We start from the raw sequence: 23,067 nt of genomic DNA, 5'->3' as shown, positions 1-23,067 counted from the left end.
TGGAACTAAAATTGGCTGTACTACTCAATATTTTAGTTATTTTAATGTTATTATTACAAATGGGCCAAATGACTACATTTAATGTGAAAGGGGGCCGCTCATGGTGAGTTATATCCTCACTCTGTAGCTCTCCGTAGTATTTTAGCGCCTTTTAGCTCATTGTTTTGATTTTACTGAGGACTTTACTGTTTTTCTGTTTATTCTTATATTCTTATCAGCGCTGGTTTTCATTGAAAATGCTTTGAAAATTTCTCTGTACATTATCTGCCCAGCATCAAATAGCAAGCCGACAAAGTTAACAACTACCTCGTAAAAATATAGAGGACAATTTAATAGGTAAAGAGACACTAGGAGTTGGTGTAGGCCAAACCAGCGCTGAAGGAAAGATATTGGACTTAGAATATGATCAGGTGGACACAAACATGACAGCAAAGGATTAGTGATGTTGCACTGCTGGATGGGTGAACATTTACCAAATCAACCTTGTAGAAGTGACAATATGTCAGTGTTGTGCTCACAGCTGTTGCCCCAAGTGGCAAAAAACATTTAAATGTAGGTTAAAGCTTCAGCATGTGTTTTATCCATTTCTGTTTTTTACCAGTGTAATTAGTTACCTACCTACCTAGCTACACCTATAGACCATATAAAAAACATTTTGTCAGTGGTGTCTAGTTTCCATTATTCGAGGAATTTCTTGTTAAAACAAGTTTTTTTTTTAGCATGAATACAGAAAGATACATTACTGTTCCATTTCAAAGTGTCTGTGATTTGTCTTTCTTCCTTCTTTCGATAACTAAGTAGAAAAAGTGGTTTCATTGTAAGAATTTCTAAAACTCTTCATCATGCTTTCAATAATTTCCTATTCTTCAAAATTGCACAATAAAGTAAGCTGATTCAGCATGAAGTCATCTGCTTGTCCTTCATTTTTCAGGTTTAAAATGAACGAAGGACTTGACAACAACTTGACTCAACTCTATGACAACTGGACATTTTACAACTCCTCCCTGGAGCCCATCATACCCAGGAACAACATCACCTATGTTGGATTTTACCTTCATCAGCCGTCCACAGCAGCCATCTTCATCGTGTCCTACCTGCTGATCTTCCTCGTGTGCATGGTGGGAAATGGCGTGGTGTGTTTCATTGTCCTGAGGAGCAAAAACATGAGGACAGTCACCAACTTGTTTATCTTAAACCTTGCTGTCAGTGACCTCCTGGTTGGGATTTTCTGTATGCCCACAACACTTCTTGACAACATAATAACAGGTGAGCAGCACAGTAATTTCAAGCTTCATCATCATGTTGTTGTTGTGTTTAACTTCTGTCAAAATAAGACATGTTTTTTAGTCAAGCTGGCTGTCTTGTCAGTCAGTCATTTGTTTTTTTCCAGACTGAAATGTCTCAATGAGTATTGGATGGATTGCTGTGAAATAGGTACAGTCACTCATGGTCTCCAGAGGATGAATCCATATGACTTTTCTAGCGCACCAACAGGAAAATTTTTCCAAGATTTAATCTCATGACAGGATACCTAAAAAAAAACGTAACCCAATAACCTTTTAGGTGAATTTACATGAAATGTGGCTAAGTTCACATGTCCCGTTTTTTTGCACCCTCAAATTCATTGTTTTCAATGAAGACAATGCGGCAAGCGCACTCAAACACCAACGCCTTGAGATAAACCAAATTCAACTTTTGTAACGCGGCAGCGTGTCATGTCATGTGATGAGGAATCACAGCCAAAAGATATCTTTCCCTTCTTCCGTAAATATCAGTCTGTGATAAATATGGAAAAGTTGATCATTTTTGATGCAGGACTACCCAGAGCTTTACATCTGTCCCATGGACAATATGCCCACACAAACAGTGCCTAGAAAAAGATTAGCCATGCACTCAGGATTTCAGGTCAATATGCAATAATACAGTGCTTGTTAAGGTTACTTAGCAACCTCAGACGCAACCTGCCGTTGCGCTCTTAAAAGCTGGTTCAACAACGGGACAAAAGTAGCGCCCAGCACCCAACGTTGCATTTTCCAGGTGGTTAAAGACGCCGCATGTGTACGGCCCCTAAAACTTTCACAATCTTGAGAGCCATCGGCTAACAGTCTGATGACGATAAGCCTCTCGGGGCAACAGACAATATTTCAGAAGAGCTAGTGTCGTCAGCAGATATATGGGCCCAGCCTTCGTCAGACAATAGCTGATGGGTTCCAAGATTGCATTTCGGCTAATGCATTCTGCCCTTCCACACAAACTGGTGCTCAAACATGATTGGTCAATACCACTGGGACTACAAACAGAAACCAGAAGGCCTCTGATACCAAAATCTTGTCCTGTTGCCTACAGATTCTACATACATATGCAGATATATGTTTATAGAGATCAGGACATTTATGGTACCTGGAAGGATGAATCCCAATGACTTTAGTAACCCCCTGTGCTGCTAACAGGCAGACATTTGTGGTTTTGAGGAACTGTCTTGACAACTATTGGATGGATTGCCATTACATTTGGTAAAGACATTTAAGAATTAATTGTAACAATTTTGTCAAAACCCTGACTTTGCGCCACCAACAGGTAAAAATTTCCATGTGTCCAACAGTTCATGACCAGATACATCATAAACCATCTATCTCATTGCTGTCAGCTACTAAATCTTATCCACAAATGTCTGTGCTTGGCAGATATTGTGTGCCTATTGGACCAGAGCTCTCCCACAGTTCTCTGGAAATGCAAACTGGGGATAATCAGCTCCAATATCTTACAATAGGAGCATCAGCGTACTCATGCATGCACTGTAACGTCTCTGTTTGGAATATCAAATACATCAATATGTTAACGTGTATAGTATGTAGCATTGAGTTTGAACTTTGTCTAAGAGTAGTTGAAGCTGATGAGGTTCAACTGTGGGTCAGATGATGTCAAATGTGAAAATTCCAGATTTGACTAATTCAAGTTGAGTCAAGTTTGACAAAGCAGAGCTGAGCTTGATGAGCTGAGATATCTCAACATAAACCTTTTTAAATTTCCTCTGGTGCCACCCTCAGGGCTTTCTTTCCAGCTTGGTGTAAACGTCTCTGTGGCAAAGACAGAGATATTACACAACAAATAGTTTTGCTGTTTGCTTTGTAATGATGCATCACAGCCTCACAGGGCTGTTAGCCCTGTAAATCCTTTGATTAACCCTCTTCCCTAATCCCTAACCACTGATGTTATTTAATTCTCTGTAGGGTTGCTTTGTTTTCAGTTTGGACTAGTATTAACATGGATTTCTAAGAGGCACTTGGAGTCCATCCCACGCAACATGAACCTTGAGACGATCATGGAATGACTAAAAAGTGCAATCTTTTTCTTCACAGTCTGCAGTTATCAGAAGTAGAGAGGGCTCAGGGGAGTCAGACAACTGCCCTGCATGCATGAATAAGATCAGGGCTTTTCCGGCGTTGTGTTGATTGGACTTGACAGTTGACTTTTGATGATTCAAATCTCACAGGAGCGATTCTTAAGGCTAATGATAGTGGCTGAAAGCTCACATTTGTCATGTAGGCTGCAGAAGCTGCAATGACTTCCTCTTTTCAGTTCTAAAACAAAAATAAAACAGAAACTAAAAAAGTTCACTCAGTAGAGTGCAGATCTCCACCAGGCAGCCCCCCGAGCTGATCACGGCCACTTTAGACTATTATTGTAATTCGAGCAGACGCATCGCAGCACTTTCAAAGCTTCCTGGAAACTAATAAAAGAACGCGCCTTATCTATATTTGACGAAGCCACGGAGCATTGCAAATCCATTTCTCCTGCTTACAGGTACTGTAGTAAACTATAGATTGCCTACAGTGTAATTATGAGGACGACAGTATTTTAATAACTAGAACACAGCCGGAAACCTTTGGTCCATGTTGTTCATAACTGGATGTTTAACAGCATTAAACTTGTCCGTAGGATACAGCACAACAAAGTAAGACTCAACAACCATAAACACAATTAAAACAGACAAAACAAACCATTTAACTACACAGCCTGCTTACTTACTGATAATAAGAGGCACAAGTATCAAGGAAAAATGACCAAATCAACAAAATCTTTAAGTCTACAAATAGACAGTTAAAATGCTCCATGCGCCCAGTGTGGTATGACACTGTGAGGAGGATAAAACAAAACTGGGTTGCAGCCTGACCACAGAGAGCTGCGGCCACTGGTTTTGTTCCTCCTGGCTTCTTTACAGTCAAGATGGCGGCAAAGATAACAAAAACTGGGGGTTTATCAATCTCATATGGATAACTTTAGTGGATCATATCAGGTATGGAATTATTCTGCAGATGCTGCGGTTCAAACAGAACAAACTTTTCTATGGCGTTTTTTTGAACCTGGGTGAAGATGAGGATGTGTCCTGCAACAGACGATAAGACTTGTTGTTTTTAGGTGAGCCGATTTCTGGAAAACATGCAGTCACTACCGGCCAGTTGAGAGGAATGAGGAGTCACCAGTTATCAACAGTCGGGCGTCTACGGCTAGGAGGTAGAGCTGGTCCTCCACCAATAAGAAGATCAGTGATTCGATCCCCAGCTCCTCCAATCTACATTTCAAAGTATCCTTGGGCAAGATACTGAACCCCAAACTGCTCCCGCTGGCTGTGTGTGTTGGTGCAGTTGGCATCATGTATGGTAGCCTCTGCCACCAGTGTGTGAATGGGTGAATGTGACGTAGTGTAAAAGTGCTTTGAGTGGTTGGAAGACTAGAAAGGTACTATGTAAGTGCAGACCAGTATGAAAGAGTCAAACAGTTTCAACAATGTTTAATTACCACAACCTTAAGTGGTTTTCGAGCATAAATGTGCACACAAAATATGAGGCTGATTGGTCCAGTAGTTTGTGAGATTAACTGGGGACAGACAGACAGACACACACACACACATTCACACACAAGTCCAAACATATGATCCCTTCAATGGATTATGCCTGACAGATAAAAACCAGACATAATAATTCAGGAGGATTCAAGCTGCCTCTCAACTAACTAAAATCAAGGCCATCCATTTTTTAGATTAATAACAAATTAAAGCCCATCTCTTTTGTAACCGAAAAATAATAAGCTGTGATTGCAAAGAATGTTGTTAGATTAAAGTACCCTATTCATCTCCCGAGATTATTTTAGTGGCTATAGACATTTTAACAAATGATACATCTATTGCTTCGTAAGGAGAACAGTTAAAGCAGTGTAATCAGTCATTGTCTGAATCAGGAATGTGTCAGACCCCGAACATGTTTGAGTCTGGTGAGATCCAGCTGGCAGAGTGCTTTGTGTGATTAAATTCCTGCTACAATGACATAACACAGAATTAAATCCTGAATTATTATGGATCCCTTGCAGCTACCACAAGTCAAGAAGAATGGTGTTAGCTCTGCATTAAATTATCACATTTAAAACGATGCAAAATTTTTTAAGAAAAAAAAAGAAATTTCATTAGCAGAGAACAGTAAGACATCAGCGAACATCTGCTTAACTGTGAATGACGTTGTCAGACTCTCCATTTTATGTGTTTTTTCCTGCACATAACTTTAGAGGTGTGGAATCACTTCACAGTACAATGCATAAATGTAAAAATTAAAATGTCTACAGTGGAGTTCCAGCAAGCTTGCTCATATTTAACTTGTTCGGCAGACAGACTACTTAGTGACCTCCGAAATCTCCACCTCCTGAGCACAATATAAAATGTCCTATGGTAGAAAAACATCAGTAATGCACACTGGCTTGTAAGAGACATTTTAACTATAAAATGCAAGAAGGGAGTCAGTAAAGTTCAAATAAACTCAAAAATACCTGATTTAATAAACATGAAATAGCATTAAGAGTGCCAATGGTTGGCAAAAAATGTATATTACCTTTACATTGTACATTATTTATGAATTCATTTTTGTCTGCTGTACCTCCTACACACACATAACCACAGATATATATGAACAAATATTATGGATTTACAATTTTCAGAGCCAGTAAGGGATTAAAAGTATTTACAGAGAGGCCATGGTGTCATTAACACCAAAAGGGCTTATTCCCATGGGAGGATTAATAGGCTAAAAGGATTTTAAGACTATTAGATTATGAGGTATTTTGTGTGCAAAGTTGAGATCTGAGGAGAGCTCACTGAGTATCTGACATGTAAATGGTTCATCCCCTGTGGAGCTTTAAAGTTTCATGTATTCTGCCTTTTGGATTTGACATTTCATGGGCTTGACCAGTGCAACAGATGTCAGCAAAACTCAGCCATGTGGAGACGTCTTCTCACTTTGTCATGAGATTGCTCTCCTCAGGAAATGACAGCATGGGATGTTTGTTCAAATATGTTTTCCTGAAAAAGACCTGTTGAGGCATGTGCCTTCAACACAGGAGGCCATTTTCATTCTGTCTCCATCAGCAGGGAACACAGGTATTACGACCCGGCTTGATAGGGGAAGGGGAAGCAACATGAAATCGGTTAGAACTGGTAAAATGAAGTTATTTATTAACAACGAATTTCGGTCTCACCTGTGAACGACAATACATACAATATAAATGATTTGAAACAGCATGGTCTCACTCCCAAGGCATCAAAACACGCTGCGTGGGCAGTGTCCCTGCTGTCACTGCACCCTTTAGCATCTGTATGAGAAAGGGCTGGGTGATATGGACAGAAATTCATATCTCCATATTTACAGGCTGACTGGGGATACACAATATATATCTTGGTATTTTCTACAAAATGAGCTACATGTTTTCAGTTGCAAGTCAAAGCCACATTTGAAAATGTCACAAGCACTTTTATAAAAACAGACTGTGATCAAAATAAAATGCAAAGACAGGTATTTTTTCCTGTTTGAAAATATGCAGCTGCACAACATGTAAATGAGAAATGATATAAATAAAGAGCAGGGCTGTACGTTAACTTTTTGCACACAGCACTGGAGCTAGAGGTTTAAAGGTTTGCAGCACAGGATACAAAACTATAACATGACTTTAAAAGGATCCAGTAGGCCTAAATCCATTGTAGTTTGAAACAGGAGGGAAGGAGCGAGACACTTTGTCCACATCAGATATGTCTCGCATATAAAACGTCTGTGTTGTTGCTGCATTTTTTAAACAGATCTGTCACCTGCATCCAGGCACTGTCTCAGTGTCATACAACAGACTACAACTACCAAGAAGAATGGCAACATGCTATGATCCACCTCACATACAAACTAGCAACGCAGCGCTGCACTGCACATGTGCTGCAGCCATGTCATTCATCTCACAGACTGATTTAACGTAGCACATGCAACATATGCACATCCCAAGATGCTCAGTCAGATTGGTGTGTGGGAGATTTGAAGACCAGATCGACACCTTGAACTTTTTGTAACGTTCCTTGGGCCATTCCTGAGCAGTTTGTGTGGTGTGGCATGGCTCATTGTCCTGCTGGGCCACTGCAATCAGGGAGTACTGTTGCCGTGAGGGGAGGTTACTTAGCCCACGGCGGTGTTTGGGTGGGACGAGGGTGTCAAGTGGCATCCACATAAATGCCATGACCAAAGGTCTCCCAGCAGAACATTGCATTGTAACAAAATGATCAATGTTTCTTACTTCACCCACCGCTGGTTTTAATGTTTTGGCTGATCAATGTATATTGACATATTGTACATGGCCATTATACCCCGCAGCCCTAATATGAGACACACCAGGATTTCAACCAACTCCAGTGTAAACCCATTATTATTAGACACTTAGACGGTCCATATCAGGAGGGGGGTGGGAGTGGAGGTATATGGATCCAACAAGCACAGGACTTTGACCCTGGAGACCATTGTTTGTGTCCCATTTGAATCTAAAAGTCAACACTTCAGTTTCAGTTTCAGTTTCAGAAGCTGAAACTTGTAATGTCATGTCAACCACTAACCCCCTAATGTTAGGTCAGGGTTGGCATTAGTCATGAGGAAGGTTTCAGCGCTATAAAGGTTTCAAGGTATACTGTGGTATGAAAATTGACGGTAATCGTACAATGTACATTTGCTTATCAATGGTATTTCCAAAAAAAAAAAAAAGACGTGTTTGTTCAAGGTCCCACATGGGGCCAGAGCTTGTCAGTGCGGAGGCTAACAAACAGAAATCAGAAAGACACCGATCTTGAGAGAACTTAAACAGTGGGGTTTCATAACAGCACTGTAGGACTTCATTAAGAGGAAACTATAAACTGTATTTGATCAGGGTTAATCTGATATGAAACTGAGATGATTATAAAGTACATTCATTCTTTGTGCTCAGCTTAAATCTCAAGCTTCATCCACACTCACCTACATTTTAGTTTTAAATGGCTTTTTAAGATAAAATCTCTGAACACTTTTTTTGAACACTGTTTTTGCAGTTTCATAAATAATATCTGACCATATTAACACTTCTAAGGATGCATATCAAATGATCATCCACGTACACTGGTGTAAACACTGGTGTCTGCGGCTGGTTGCAGTTACAAAAACGATACGGAGGAAGAACAATGGCAAAAAGGAAGATCAGAGAAGTCTTTGCTTGGCCCAGTGACAAGGTGGAACTGTCACAAAAGGCAACACCAGCAGGTAGTCAAAGTCACAGAAAATATAAATTGGAAGTTACTACAAAGCAAATACAGTTGCTGTGCCAGGAGCATTATTATTTATAATGGGAAAGCAGTACCCACACAAAATCAAAAAAGGGAATTGTACGTTACGCCTAAAGGAGGAGGACTCACATCCTTATTGTGGGGGGCTTTCTGCTTTACACCTATGGACCTTTGATCAACATGCTGAACCAACATTACTTTATTCCCATCCCATATCAACACTGCAAAAAGACAAAGTGCTCCAGGAACTACACTGTGCCAGCCCCCTGGCCTCTTCAACGTCCACGTCTGACCTATGTATTTGAAACACAAGAACATATTTTTGTTCATATTTTGGCTTGACACAACAAGTCTCAGACTTTGAGTTTGAAAATGTCTTAACGTCTCTTTTGACAGTGGATATGCGTTGTTCAGCCTCTACGATACACCCGCTGCATTCTTTAATGTCAATTTGAACATTTTTTATTGCTGATAACACACCATCCATTTCAGTATGAAAGCCTTGTCTGAAGGATTGTATGGCCTTCATAATGTCCAAAATAGAGGGGCTTTCCATGCTCTTTGCATCGTCAGTGTTGCTTCTCTGCAAAGGGCTTGCACTGGACAAATGTTGGACAAAAACGGGCCATGCATTGATCCGCTCCCCACTTCCAAATCCGAGCCAGGCACGTTGTCTTCCTTAAAACCTCCTTCGGTTGTCTCATTTTGGTTTTTCTTTCCCTTCTTGGGCATATTCACTTGTAGCACGTCGATGCACACCTTACGTGACACTTTTTATACAGAATGAGATCGTTTAAGTGGTATTAATTTTAGATTGAGCAACAGAGCAGGTGTAACTGTGACTCCTCAGCACATCGCCATAACTCACATGTTCCAAAGCGCCGGAGTAGTGTGGACGCTGAGCGTAAATATAGCAATTAGACATTTTAAAACAAACATATTATTGTGGATGTAACATCAAGGTTAAGGTGTTTGTCCACCCCACCTATGTTACAGTATGTGGCATATCCTAGTGGAGAGCCAGATTTTATTTAAGTACATTATTCATTACAGTTTACAGGCATTCAGCGGATATGGCAGTACTCCAATTTAGGTGATCATTCGACCGAACTGAGCAACGAGGCAAGATGAACCTTCCTCGAGGAGGTCAAGGATCATACACATGAAAAAAGCAATGGTGCTGTTTTTCTGCGAACAGAGAGCTGCTGGAGGCACAACAGTCAAAGTGACACTTCTTGAATCTGAGCAGAGTGGGAGTAAAAGAGAAAGTGCTGCCTGCAAAAAAGGGGTCAAGTTGAGTCAGGCTTCGCAGAAAGACACACGAAAGACCCGGACAGCAATGGCAAACGATTTTTTTGGTGTCACAGAGATGAAAATTGAACTCAGTCAGCTGTAGCATAATGCAAACAGTCAATCAGACTACAGGCAGAGTTCATCACCAGTCTACCACCATCCCTGCCGGGGAGCTTTGTGATGACAGCCTCATGCTGTCCAATGCATTTCAGCAGCAGGGAGTGTGACACTCAGACATGACAATAGTCAGGGCCATGAATCACACTGTAACAGGACAGTGATGCTGAGTGTACAGGTGAATACTTCACACCAGTCAGAGGAACAAGTATTTCAAAACACAGTTTCAGTGCCTTCAAAAATGTGATTTTAAAGAACATTTAAATATCCTCTGGACATGTTTATCTGTTTGTGGTCTCTGTTTTTGATGAAAATACCAAGGTCAGAGTTCAGCTACCCAGAGAACTCTGTCCGGCTTCTGTCTGCTTGACGGCGGCGATATGAGCCTCTCCTTTAACCTCTGAGTGCTCTTTTAAGACCGGCAATCTGCCATTGTCTCTCAGTAGAAAGCTTTCATCTAATGTTACATCAGGATGTTTACAGGGAATAATGCTTCAATGGACCATAATGGGTTTTTTGTCATCTGCATTAATGCTTATCAGCCCCTTACAATTTGTGAAGCACATAAAAGAAGCATCACAATAACGAGATGAAAGCAACAGTGTCACCCAAAAGTGTTCTCCAAATGACCTCAAGAACGACCAATCTGCTTTTAAGGATATTGTGAATAATGGGACTGAATCATCACATTGCAAACTTCTGCAGGTTAAAGTAATAATCTCGAGGACTTACACTCAAATAAATGTTTGTGAAGTCACAATCTATCACCAAATGAGGTAAGACAATGGTGATTGAGCCTATGGCCCACTAATGAGAGTAGTGTAATATTTATAAATCTGCAGTGTTATGAACTGGGTGTTGAGAGCGGTGTTGGAGATATTGGCCTTAGGAAATATAATGGAACTAGATGGCACTCGGCTTGTGGTGCTCAAAGCACCAAAAAAGTACACTTGAAAACTCAGCAGCAATGTGTTTTTTCAGAAATCATGACTCAGTTACTTGAGATAATCCACAGACCCTCATGTGAGATGCTTTTCTTTCTACTGAACTCCACCGCAAACAAAATCACCACACAGAAGGAAGCGTGGATCTATTCATAGACCACAGGTTCATGCTCCTAACAGTGCAATTTATCAACATTAATGGCATCCTCCTGGGCTGAGCTGTAACCTTAGCGAGCTCTGTGGTGCTAGGTGAATTAGCAGTAGATGCACATTTCTCTTGGCTCAGTGATATGGGTTGGCAGGTGTAGTTTAGTAGAAAGAAATAAGTTCCCACATGAAACTAGGGATTATCTTGAGTAAAACCCTGATCACACAGAAAGCATTTTAGCAGCTAGAGGCGCCTTTCTGTAATTGTTTTTAATGAGAATGAAGCTTTTTGCTAGCGTTGTTTTGCGTTGCAATGCCCCTCGCATTTCTGCGCTCTTGGCGCCTGGCGTTTTTGCCGGAGCACTCTGAACTCCTAGAACTGAAAAAACTTTAACTTAAAGCAGAAAAACGCCCCATGTCATCTCTTTTTTCATCATCTTTTTCCCCATTGTCCAATCAGATGATTTATGATGCGACATTTCTTCTGTGGTAGTTACAACAACAACCTGCGACCTGCAAAAACGCTTTCTGTGTGATCGGGGCCTCAGTGGGTCATGATTTCTAGAAAGAGACATTGCTGTTGCTTTTCTTTAAATGCATTTTTTTTTTTGGCGCTCTGAGCTCAACTAGCTGCATGCAATCTAGTTCCATTATACTGGAGAGAAGACAGACATCTTTTCAGCCGATATCTCCAACACTCGACAACTCTCACCAAAACAATAAAGACTGATAAATAGGACTGCAGGTGAGAGGAAAAGTGTTGTTTTGATATTCGGGTGGATTGTTCCTTAAAGAAAATGTAACTAGCAAAACAAGAGTTGACTTTCCTGTAGTCACAGTGTTTATTTGCTAATCAAAAAGCATAAAAAATGCACCCACAAAACAAAACCGGTCATTTTCAGCATTTTTTAATAGTGGATAAGTTTGAAATATTGCAGGGAGTAAGGTAACAAGAAGGAGCAGCCACAGCGAGCTCTAAGATGAAGAGCTGCAGGCGACAGGCTGCATGCCTTCAACTTGGCGATGCTAGCAACTCCTTTAATTGGGCCCTGCTGTCCGCAGACTCACGCTGTGTGCAGCATGAAATCAGATCAGGTTTGCTCAAAGAATGAGGGGAAAAAGGCCAATTTTGACCTCCTCACAAAAAACTACAAGTTTGTTTTGCCACCCCCAGAACTCTGCAACCTGTAGTGTTACACCACATTTGCTTTTACAACCAGTAATATCTGGTGTCGCTTCATCAACCTGGACTGAAACCTTTAAGATTGTCACATTATTAAACAACAAGTGAGCTGCATTAGTATCACCTTAACCTGTCAGGTCTTAGAACTTTTATGAAGGTAGAAATCTAAGTGAACTGTTTCTTTTAGAGACTGTCCAAGCAGCTGCGAACTCACCTGTCTTACAACAACCAAGAATCTGTAAATGAGTCTAATGTTCTTGAACAATGTTCTTGAAAAAGACACCGATCAACTGCACCTGCCATGTGGGTTGGTCGGCAGCTCAAGACGTGTCAGAGCCTTTGGCTGTGGTAATGGCATTTCTGCAAAGGAGTCTGGCTCTGCTGTAAGTGAAGATTTCGGTTTTGAAAAACAATTAAGGAGCTGTTTGAATGCCAACATAACACTAACAAAAAGGAACAAAGTACATAATATAGAAACAAAAGGAGCAAAGTGCAAGTGAAACCATTAACAACAGTGAAAGAAAAAACTATGAAGACGACATTTCAGTTGCATTCACCGTCCTATTATCTCGTAAACGCATCGTCCCATCTAACAGAACAAAGATCAGTAAGTCTTGTAGAGACTGGAGTGTAAAAAGCAATATGACAAGCAGACTGGGCTGCACCCTTCACTGTGTTGATCACAGAGATGGTTTCAAGAGTTGAGCCTGATGCCAACACATCAACTGTAAACTCATGCTGAGGAAATGCCAACACAAACATTAACATCATGCCAATCTAGCTTTGGAGATAGATATGATTTCTCCCTCTTTAAATCTCTTGCTCATCTATAATCTGATTGGGCATGTTTGAAAGGTCAGCAATGTCCACACTTAAAGTTCAAATAATTTCAATTAAATGCAGAGCAGGGAGGTGAAAAATCAGGTCAGTGGAAATAACAATTAGAGCAGTAGTGCTGCCACAAGCTTCAGTTTCATCACTGTCTCTAATGAAAAACAAGCACTCAAGCCAACACGATGCAGTGTCTTCCATTTATCACGTGCTGACAACCTAACAGAGATTGATTATCAACTTAAAAGGTATTTGAAGTGACCTTTGTCTTCTCAAGAAGCTCAACGGGTACATGCAAGTTTCCGCAACTATTTAGTGAAAAGACGTGCAAAAAAACAAAAAAAAACTTCCTACTGTATGTTTAATCTGGTTATACAATATCAGTGAAGGCAAACCACTAGAGCAGGGATGAATTGCTTACCCCCGAATGCCATACCATCACAATACCAAGTTGCTGATTCAATATGTGTTCCAATTTTTAAGTAAAGCAATTCTATAAGTATTGCAATTTGATATTAGGATTTATCACAAATCTTGCTATAACACTTTTGAAAGAATACTTTCTGAAGCAAAATTTAACTGCCACATTTAGCTGTCCAATCCCTGCTCATCAAGCTTGCAGTGTTTTCCATACACTGACTCATTTTGTGGCAGCTGCCACAGTATCAACAATGACTGCCACTCATTGATATTCTATTTATTTTAGTATATAAAATGGGTAAAGCCTTCTTCCATTGTAGAGCTGCTTGGTTACCCTTAGCTACCCTGTCGTATCTCTGCCTCTCCCAGCTGCTAAGAGACTATTCACGGGGACAGAGTTGGCGGAAGCTTCGGAAATTGAGCTTACAGTACTGGCTGTAGCAACTCGAATTCAGCCGGCACAAACCCCAACACCATTGTTCATTTGTAACTGCAGCAACAGAAAGTCTGCTGATCCAGTGTGGAGTTTGCACTGGGCTAGCTATATCAGAGTTGCTATCTGAACAGCTTAAGGTCTGTGTTGTTGTCCACCATTGTCTGCTTTCCTGATTTGGCTTTGTTTTCTTGGAACAGATATGGCGTCACATTACTCGTAGATTACCACAATAAAAGCAGAAACTTCTTTCTACCTCTGCATTTGAATTATGTTGATTCAGGCGATTTAAAAAAATAACTAACAAACAAACAAAAAAATAGAATATTTAAGTGAATCAATTTTTTTCCACCCCTCCGAACTACCAAAACATTGTTCTAAAACATCTAGCAACACCTTAGGCATACCATAATGGTGTGGTACTGCCACGAGAGGGCTTTAAATGTGAATCATTTTATTGTTTATAAAACTCCTTGACTAAAGACAAAAATGCAAGGGAAAACTTTTTATTTCAATCACCTTTCACCCTGCTTTGCATCTGGTACTAACTAGGGATGTCCCGATCCAATATTCGGATCGGTATCGGCCACCGATATTAGCAAAAAACGGGCATCGGCATCCGATTGGACTGCATGGAAAAATGCTGATCCATGAACTCTGATCCATCCGTTTTTCACGGAGTCCGCTCCAGGTTTTCCGGCCAGCCCAGCGCTCCGCGATTCAAGCAGTCTATTCCAGTGATCCGCTCCAGCTCTTACTATCAATCCACCAGGCCAGCATGCAGACGGCAGACACACAGAGGGTAGGAAGAGTAGCGGTCAATTTAGTTAACTGACTATTTGTTTTCTGCTCTGGTNTATTAGGGGAGCAAAGCACAAGTGTGTGGAGTCTTGCTGCTATTTTAATTTCATTGTTAGACATTTTAAAGATTTCTTGTGTTGATTTATTTTCAATTTATTAAGGGGCAAAAGCAGCCAAAGCAAACCAGCTATATTTTTTATTTAATGTTAATGTTCAAGTTTAAAGTTTGTTTATTTAACTCTGTTAACAATAAACAGGTCAGTTTCTCATACCAACTGTTGGGATCATTCTAACTAACCTGATGAAGTAGTTGTTCTTTGCTTGATCAAACCTTTTCTAACATGACTGACAACAAAATAAGTGAATATGTATAATACGTGCTTGGATCGGATTGGTATCGGTATCGGCCAAAACTCAAGGCTGTAATATCGGTATCGGATCGGAAGTGAAAAAGCTGGATCGGGACATCCCTAGTACTAACCAAATTATTTAAATGGATAATCCAGCAATTATAAAGTTGGGGGATTCAAGAGAGAGATTGAAGAAAAACATAGTCAAGTCGACGCAGCAGAGGCTGAGATTTTCAGAATTTAGTTGCCAGCATGAGTCAAGCTCCAAAAAATACTAGATCTTGCAATTCCCATAATGCAACCCTATAGCGTCTTTCATCAGACCCCCCGCTGGCTTCTAAATTCCCACTTCTTTCAAACCTCACAACCCCAGATTGTAATGCAGCCTTACTGCTAAAAGCTTTAAGTCTCAAACCCAAGCAGCGATAACCCTGATGTTATCAGGTTTATTTTCTTTCAGACTTCAAAACCACAGAAGATATTACACAACCGTTTCCACACGTTGAGCAGCACTGCTGGCGCCAAGCAAACGGAGTTTGAGGTGTAAAATTACTGGAATGTCTGTAAAATTCCCTTCAAATTTGTCTCCCTTGTTTCAACAATCAACATCTTAATTCTCTGATTTTGTTTCTTCCTTACTCATGCCATGAATAACTACTGCAGTGAACTCCAGATAGCTTTATATCCCCAGTCGTCATTATGAAAGTGTATGACAAAGAATCAAGCAAAATTACAGGTTACAGAAACTCGGGGTTGTACTGATGACTGCCTGCAGTCTGAATATTGTGAGTCAGCCACAGTACGACACCTACACTGTCAGCATATTTGCTACCAGTCACCAGCAGCGCTGATGAAGTCGTGCTAAAAAAAAAGGGGTTGTTCCCCCTGAAGATACTTAAGTGAATTTATGGCAAGACCCATGAGCTTGCCCTGTACTCTTATGTGTTTGTGGATATCAATCTGTTTGAGGCACTCTGAATTAAACTGCTGTTCTGCCGTAATGCATTGTCTTTAAAATCCGCTGAATATATCTTTCCTGTCGACAGGATGGCCTTTTGGAAGCCTGGTCTGCAAAATGAGCGGCATGGTTCAAGGGATCTCCGTGTCAGCATCTGTCTTCACTCTGGTTGCTATTGCTGTTGACAGGTACAGTGGCTGTAAATTCTTACTACTGCTGCTACATATAACAGTATAACCTTTCCCAAGCTCCTTTCACACTTCAATGGTACCTTAAAAATAGTGTTTTATGTGCAGAAAAAACAACAACAGATGAAACCAGATACATTTCAGAGAGCAAAACCCCCCACAAAGGCTGCACAACCCTATCAGCTATGTGATAAAATATTCTAAACTCAGGGGTCACTGACTGCCTTTTTCCCCAGAGCTTTCATCTGTTTCTCACAGGTGTCTTCTGTGAATGAAAGATGTGGTCAAAAGCTCCAGAAAGGAAGTGATTCTCTAGATTCACTTGGATGTGATTCTCAAGAAAATCGAGTCTGAACAAATTCAAACTAACAATTCAAAAGCTTTCTCACATTACTTCTTGGTAAAGAAGCAACAATTTGGTGTCACAATTATCCACAGTACAGTGTTCTTCACTTGGCAATAGCAACAGGGTTGCAAAGAGTCTGAAAATTTTCCATACATTTCCAGAAAAACTGCCAAGGGAAGTTAAGCTCTGGAATTTTGTCATTTTTAGCATTATTTCAATGTAAAAATCATACCTTTTAATGGTGAACTTATTTGGGGAGAAAACTCACATAAAAAAGCAAGTCTAGGTCTTTTGGCATGTTTTGGTTTAAGTCTGCCCATTTAACTTCTTCAACTCTGCAAAGACTTCAGTGTCCTCAGTCTACATTACTGTCTTTAAGGGGCTATAGTGGGTTAAGTCTTAAAGAGTAAAGATGCTGGTTTTATATGAAACTAGAAGACCTAAGGAATCCATTGGTAAAAGCATGTCATGCTAGCTTGTCTTGATGGGGGTCAAATGGGGGTCAAATAACACTAAATTCATCAACTCGTCTCACTCCTAAGTCTTCGAAACCCGGCGCTTGGTCAGTGACTGACAAAAAAGTCGTCCTTTCACATTGGCATTGTATGCAGCCAATCACCATTATTGTTTAATGGCCTCAGGGGGAAACACAACAAAAGTTAAGGCAGCGTAAGTCCCAGTAGGGTGGGCAGGAAGGGTGGTAGATAGTCCAACAACCACCGACTTTCACCCAGGAGGCCGGTGTTTGCTTCCTGTAAGATTGTAAAGCCAAACCTTGTTCTTCTTCAATAAACCCAACCACGTTCGTGAAAAAAGACAAAAATGGGTCCATGTTTGGGATGGGAGGAGTGGATAAGGTTGACTGAACTGTAACCTTGCACTGCATTCAGCATTCTTCATCACATGTACAGATCATTAGCCAGAATCCTCTTCAATAGGAATTCAGTAAAACTGTGCATGCACAGTGCATTCTCCCATCCCCCGTGCAGCCCACACCACCGCCAACACTACTGCACTGTCTGAGCCAAAGGGCAACATGTTTTCATGAAAGTTTTGTTATATTACTCAAAATACAGCGTGCATTTTGTATATTTCAGTTAATCAGCAGATTGTAGCTTAAAGCAAAGTACAAATTGTATAACCTTTTAATCATAAATGGTACACTTTGCACACTGTAGAGTTTTAATTATCCAATCCCACTCACTCATTATTATAAAACATTTCTTTTATAAATTATTTTTTACAAAGTTTTGCTTAAATTTTCACAGTACCATGACCCACTCACCACATTACACATTTCAACTTCCTATGTATCTGACAAATTAATGGATTTATTCGGCAAATTAATGGATTATGTCTGCTAATGATATGGTAAAAGGTTTGTTTAAATCGGCATGTGACATGGTAAATACAGCCTGAGCAGATAACCCCAATATTTCCCATTATTTCCCATAAGTCCCTGGTAATTCTCATGTAAGTTTCCACCTTGAATAATCATGGAATTTTGCAACCCAGTAGGAAGCAGAGAGAACAAACATTGCATAGCGCTCTGACAGTAACGAGGCATGCAATGGGTCAGATGGACGGTGCATTTCAGAAAATATCCCCTGCTGGAGTACAAGACAAAGCTTTATAGGCTTACAAATATCACAATCAAATATAAGATGCAGATTAAAAACTAGAATACTGTGTGAACATGGAAAAAACAGATTCTCTTAATTCACGTAACTGAATTAGTTCATGAAAAAAATAGCAAAAATGTCCAGTCTCTGTGTTCAGAAATCTTCAACAACAAATGAGCCAAAATCATGTAATTTGTTCTTTGGCCCGATGTATTATTTTCCGCCACTTATCGGTACAGACAAATGAGCAGGATTGTATAGCTCTCTCATCTTTATCTGGTACTTGTCCTCTTTTGAATGATCGTGCTGAATTGCCTAATTGCTGTCCACGGAGATGGCGCCAGCTGGCTGTTAATCGTGTTTAATCACTTTATAAACCACTGGAGGAAGCTGCAGAATATCACAGTTGGAAACTGCAAACAACACATTTAGTGGAGTTATAATAGCTCTTCAAGCTGTAAGAATGTCCGAGCTGGGATATTATCATCATCTGGTCCTCACACACTAGACGTGCAGTGATGTCACTGTCACAATTTTAAATCATGGGAGAGTGTCTTTGCCTCTGGAAAGGCCAGGTGGAGTTTGAAATGCTTTGACACCCAAAAGTCAAATTCACTCTACATATCTATCAGCCACGATTAAAAAAAGATTTGAATAAATGAGGAGACAACAGGCTTTCTTCTTCTGAACAGTGTATTCATGCACAGATAAGCCAGATCTTAATAACTGGCTGCATCTATTCTAACTCGACCTTGTTGCCATTGGAGGGAGGATGAGGGGGGAATGACATCTCCCTTGTTAGCAAATGACTAAAATGCAAACCCTTTTGTTAACCTGACATCCCTTCTTCATTCCCCACGTCTAGAACCAGACGTTGTTCCATTTAGACCCAGACCTCTTCCTGATAAATTATTCATAATTATTACATTTTGACAGAGCGTTTCTATTTTAACCGCCACAGTATTTCTCGCCTTTATGACACTAAGCAGCTAAGGAAACTTACAGACCAATAGACTGGTGCAGGGACGACATTTTTTGTAGGCCAACAAACATCACTAACATCACTCTGGTTCCCTCGACAAAGAGCCAATAGGACACTTCTATTGGATTTTGGATTGTTGCAGAAAATAAGCTCAGTGGCAAACAAACGTTTATGTGACTCACACGTTTTGTTCACGAAGATCATTTTCACCAATGAACACCACTTTAATGATTTAAAGTGTAAATGCAATCACCAAAATTAAAAAGCTAACGTTACACTGTAAACAAACTACACCATAGTCGCATGACTTCAATGTCAGCACCACAACAAGGCTGTAAAGCCGTGCTCGGCATGATGACACCCTGTACTCTGATTTAACCACTTGCTGGTATTCGAAAAGCTTCTAAATTCACAAGTGGGGTACTTCATGATATATTTTTTGTCGCAGAACAAAACCACAGACCTTAGTTCAGTCATCTAACCAAAAACCACCAAAAAATCCACTGTATTTGAGACAAACAAATTGTGGGTGCAAAAATGCTGATTCATTTCCTGGTTTGAGGACCCATTCCTGCACCACTCCATTGGATGCATTATCAATCATCTCATATGATGATACTTAGCCAATCAAATTTCATACTGAGCATTGTGACTCGAGTGATTGAGATGCACATACAGGCGAGAGACAAGACGAGAGACAATAGTCGGAGATTTAAGTGAGTTAGATTAAAGTAATTTCACATGGCGTGTTCTAAACAGAGAAAAGAAGATCATGAAAAACAAGAATAGACGGACTCTTACACGTTCACAAACAAATCACCTCCTGCTCATTGCTATCACACCATTCATTATACAATTACTCTTAATACTATGTTGGTTTGAGATCTCATACTGGCCAACAAAATTCCCCTTTTTCCTCCATTTCTTAACACAAACTGCAGTCATTCAGGAATCGATCAGTCTGGCTGTCTCTGCATGTCTCTATTCTCAAACCAACAATAATAAGACGCTCTTAGTGAGAGCTCAAGTCACTCCACATCCCGCCAAACATGGGAGTTGGCAGTTTAGTTTCAGCTGTATTGATTTCCATCCAACAAACCCCTTGACTGTAAATCACAGGCCTGCAGCTGCTTCAAAGTACAAACCTCCAGCCCTGTCTATAATAACGGACTATTTTTGCTGAGTTTAACAATGGCAGAGTGTTTTTCAAGCAGGGCCAATATGATGTAAACCGTCTTCCATGACCTTCTTTCCTCCTAGAAGTGATGTAACTGAGTACCTTTTTTTAAAACTTCTTAATTATAAGTACCCCAGAGTTGTAATTGACCCTTCGTCCCACACCTGGATGCAGACTGGCCAGTCATAACGCAGCATCGTGTTGGCTCAGACCAGGGTCCGACAACAACACAGCTGTGCTCTATTGACTCTAATGCAGTCGTTTCAGATTTCCTTCATTTTCAGGCTGGCTTTGTGGATTTGGAGCTAAATGTTGTGCCTGGGGCACGTCGTGTATTAATGATACTCATTACCTGGAAAGGTTGGAAAAAGATAAACGTTTCTTCCCTGTTCCAAAACCAAAATCAAACCCTGAAAAGTGTAGGGTTAGCTAGCTAGCTACTGAATGTATACACATGCTGCTTTTGCTTTTTAGTGATTATAACAGTGAAACAAAGACCGACCCTGCTGTACAGGAACCAGTGAAGGGAAGCAGGGAATCTTTGCTGATATTGAACCAGCTGTGTGTCATCACACTGTGTGCAGATGAACATTGTTTTGCTTCCCTGCCCGTCCTGCGGTGGAGGTCCGGGTGCTGGCAGCAGCACGGGGCTGAAGCCAAACACTGTTCATCTGCACACACTGCGATGCCACACAGCTGGTTCAATATCAGCAAAGTTTCCCTTTATATTCATTGTCTTGTGTGGCGATCAGCAGTGATGTGGTGGTTCACTTTTACACTGTGATCTGTAGCTTATAGTTCGGCTTTAGCTTCTAACTATCTTTGTCTTTTTAACCTGTTGTTGCTGCTGAGTCAGTTTGACATCCTGGATATATCCTTCAAACACAGACTGTAGACCCCTCTGTCTGCTTCTCTCTGGAATCACTCTTTCATTTTTGCACAAATATGATAATATTTCTTCAGGGAGTGCAGTTAGTTACAGTGTGGGCTCCATGCTTACTGCGACAGCTTGTCGGACCATCACAAAGTGGCGGGGCTTTGCGAAAGGTCAGTTGAGTGTTGACCAACTGCAACGTTAAAAGGCTTCTTATATGTTCATACATCAATACATAACTGGGACTATTCTGCTGCATAATGAGTACTTGTAGCCTAGTACTTGAAGTTACGGATATACGTTTTGGTTCATTTTTCTCTCAGTAGCCCAACATCCATTAACCTGTAACCAACCAGTTAATTCTAAGAAACAAAAGCAAAATGATGTTACATACAAAAGGCAAGATGGCAAGCAAAACACGGGGGCTTGGCTTGGATCTTGAGGGGTTGTAGCATTTATTCACTGACAAAAAGTCTTAACTGTACACACACTGCACTGCTATGTTTAACTTCTATGCGGCATCACCGTCACAAACACACACACACTCTTTCTTCTCTCTCGGCCGTACACTTGCTACGCACACAATCTGGCACTGAAATGAGGCACTGAAATCTGCATCATGCTTTGGTCCAGGAAGTACCGCTTGTATAGGGCATCAAAAATTCCTTCTGCAGTAAATGGCTACCATTAAAATCTCTACTTTAAGTTTATTGCGCTGGCTTCTGCACTTTTACTTGTCTGTTAAAAAGTAACTGTGGATAAAGGTGTTGTGATGCTGGTGACTATGAAAGCAAAACCTACCCACATATAAACATTCTAAAGGTAAAGGTAAAGTTCCACTGATTGTCACACACCTGAGTGTGTGAAATTTGTTCTCCGCATTTGACCCATCCCCTGAGGGAGCGGTGAGCAGCAGCGGTGCCGCGCTCGGGAATCATGTGGTGATCTAACCCCCCAATTCCAACCCCTGAAGCTGAGTGCCAAGCAGGGAGGCACTGGGTCCCATTTTTATAGTCTTTGGTATGACCCGGCCGGGGATCGAACCCACGACCTCCCAGTCTCAGGGCGGACACTCTACCACCAGGCCACTGAGCTGGGCTCTTGAATGAGTCATATCCTATAGAATTATGTTTATCCATTCAGACAATAAATTGAAAAATGAATAGTGTCTGACAGTGATGGCTGATTCAGAGATACATGGGGTTCAACATCATACAGGAAGCTCCTATAACAGCAACCCAGGGTCGATCTATAGGAGTGTTTGTACAGAGTGAACACATTGTCCTGTGTCTCTGCATGAGGACAGGTTAGCAATGTTTTCATTGGTAAATCACTAAGCGTGAAATTAGTTTGGAATCGTGTGCATGTCACTTACACATATAAGTATACATGTGCAGCTGTAAATTTATTGCCAATTAGTATTGTGTAGGTGTTTTGTGTAATATCTTTGTCTATTTTGCATTAAGCTGCTGTGGAGATGGATTTTTCTGCTGGGATTAATAGAAACCTATCTATCCAAGTGAGCATGCAAGTATCAACTCCATATCTAATTAAACATATTTAGTAAAGTCAATAGGTAAGATGTCTCTGACAGTATAAGAATATATAAGAATAAGAATAAAAGAAGAATGGCTAGATGGTCACTGCTGTGGTTACTCATACATGTTTTCAGCTCTGCAAAGTGACAGCAGCAATGGCTCTGACGTCAAAAGGAAGGCCAGAAAGCACATTACAGTAGCAACCCCAATAGCAGTCACAGCTTATGGGCCATATCGCAGTTTCTTATTGGTGTGTGA

The 23,067-nt window shown here is 40.7% G+C and overlaps 1 protein-coding gene across 1 annotated transcript in view; it reads left to right on the top strand.

Moving 5' to 3' along the window:
* Positions 1–23,067, top strand: part of npffr2a (neuropeptide FF receptor 2a) — a 37,079-nt gene that overhangs the window by 8,090 nt on the left and 5,922 nt on the right. Inside the window, exons 2-3 of the mRNA XM_050050279.1 lie at positions 932–1,266; positions 16,171–16,270. Coding sequence (XP_049906236.1) covers positions 939–1,266; positions 16,171–16,270 — 428 coding nt within the window. The 5' untranslated portion in view covers positions 932–938. The remainder of the gene's footprint in view (positions 1–931; positions 1,267–16,170; positions 16,271–23,067) is intronic.

The sequence above is a fragment of the Epinephelus moara genome, chromosome 8 (assembly GCF_006386435.1).
Source record: "Epinephelus moara isolate mb chromosome 8, YSFRI_EMoa_1.0, whole genome shotgun sequence".
Taxonomy (NCBI): domain Eukaryota; kingdom Metazoa; phylum Chordata; class Actinopteri; order Perciformes; family Serranidae; genus Epinephelus; species Epinephelus moara.
This window is presented reverse-complemented; position numbering and strand designations above follow the sequence as displayed.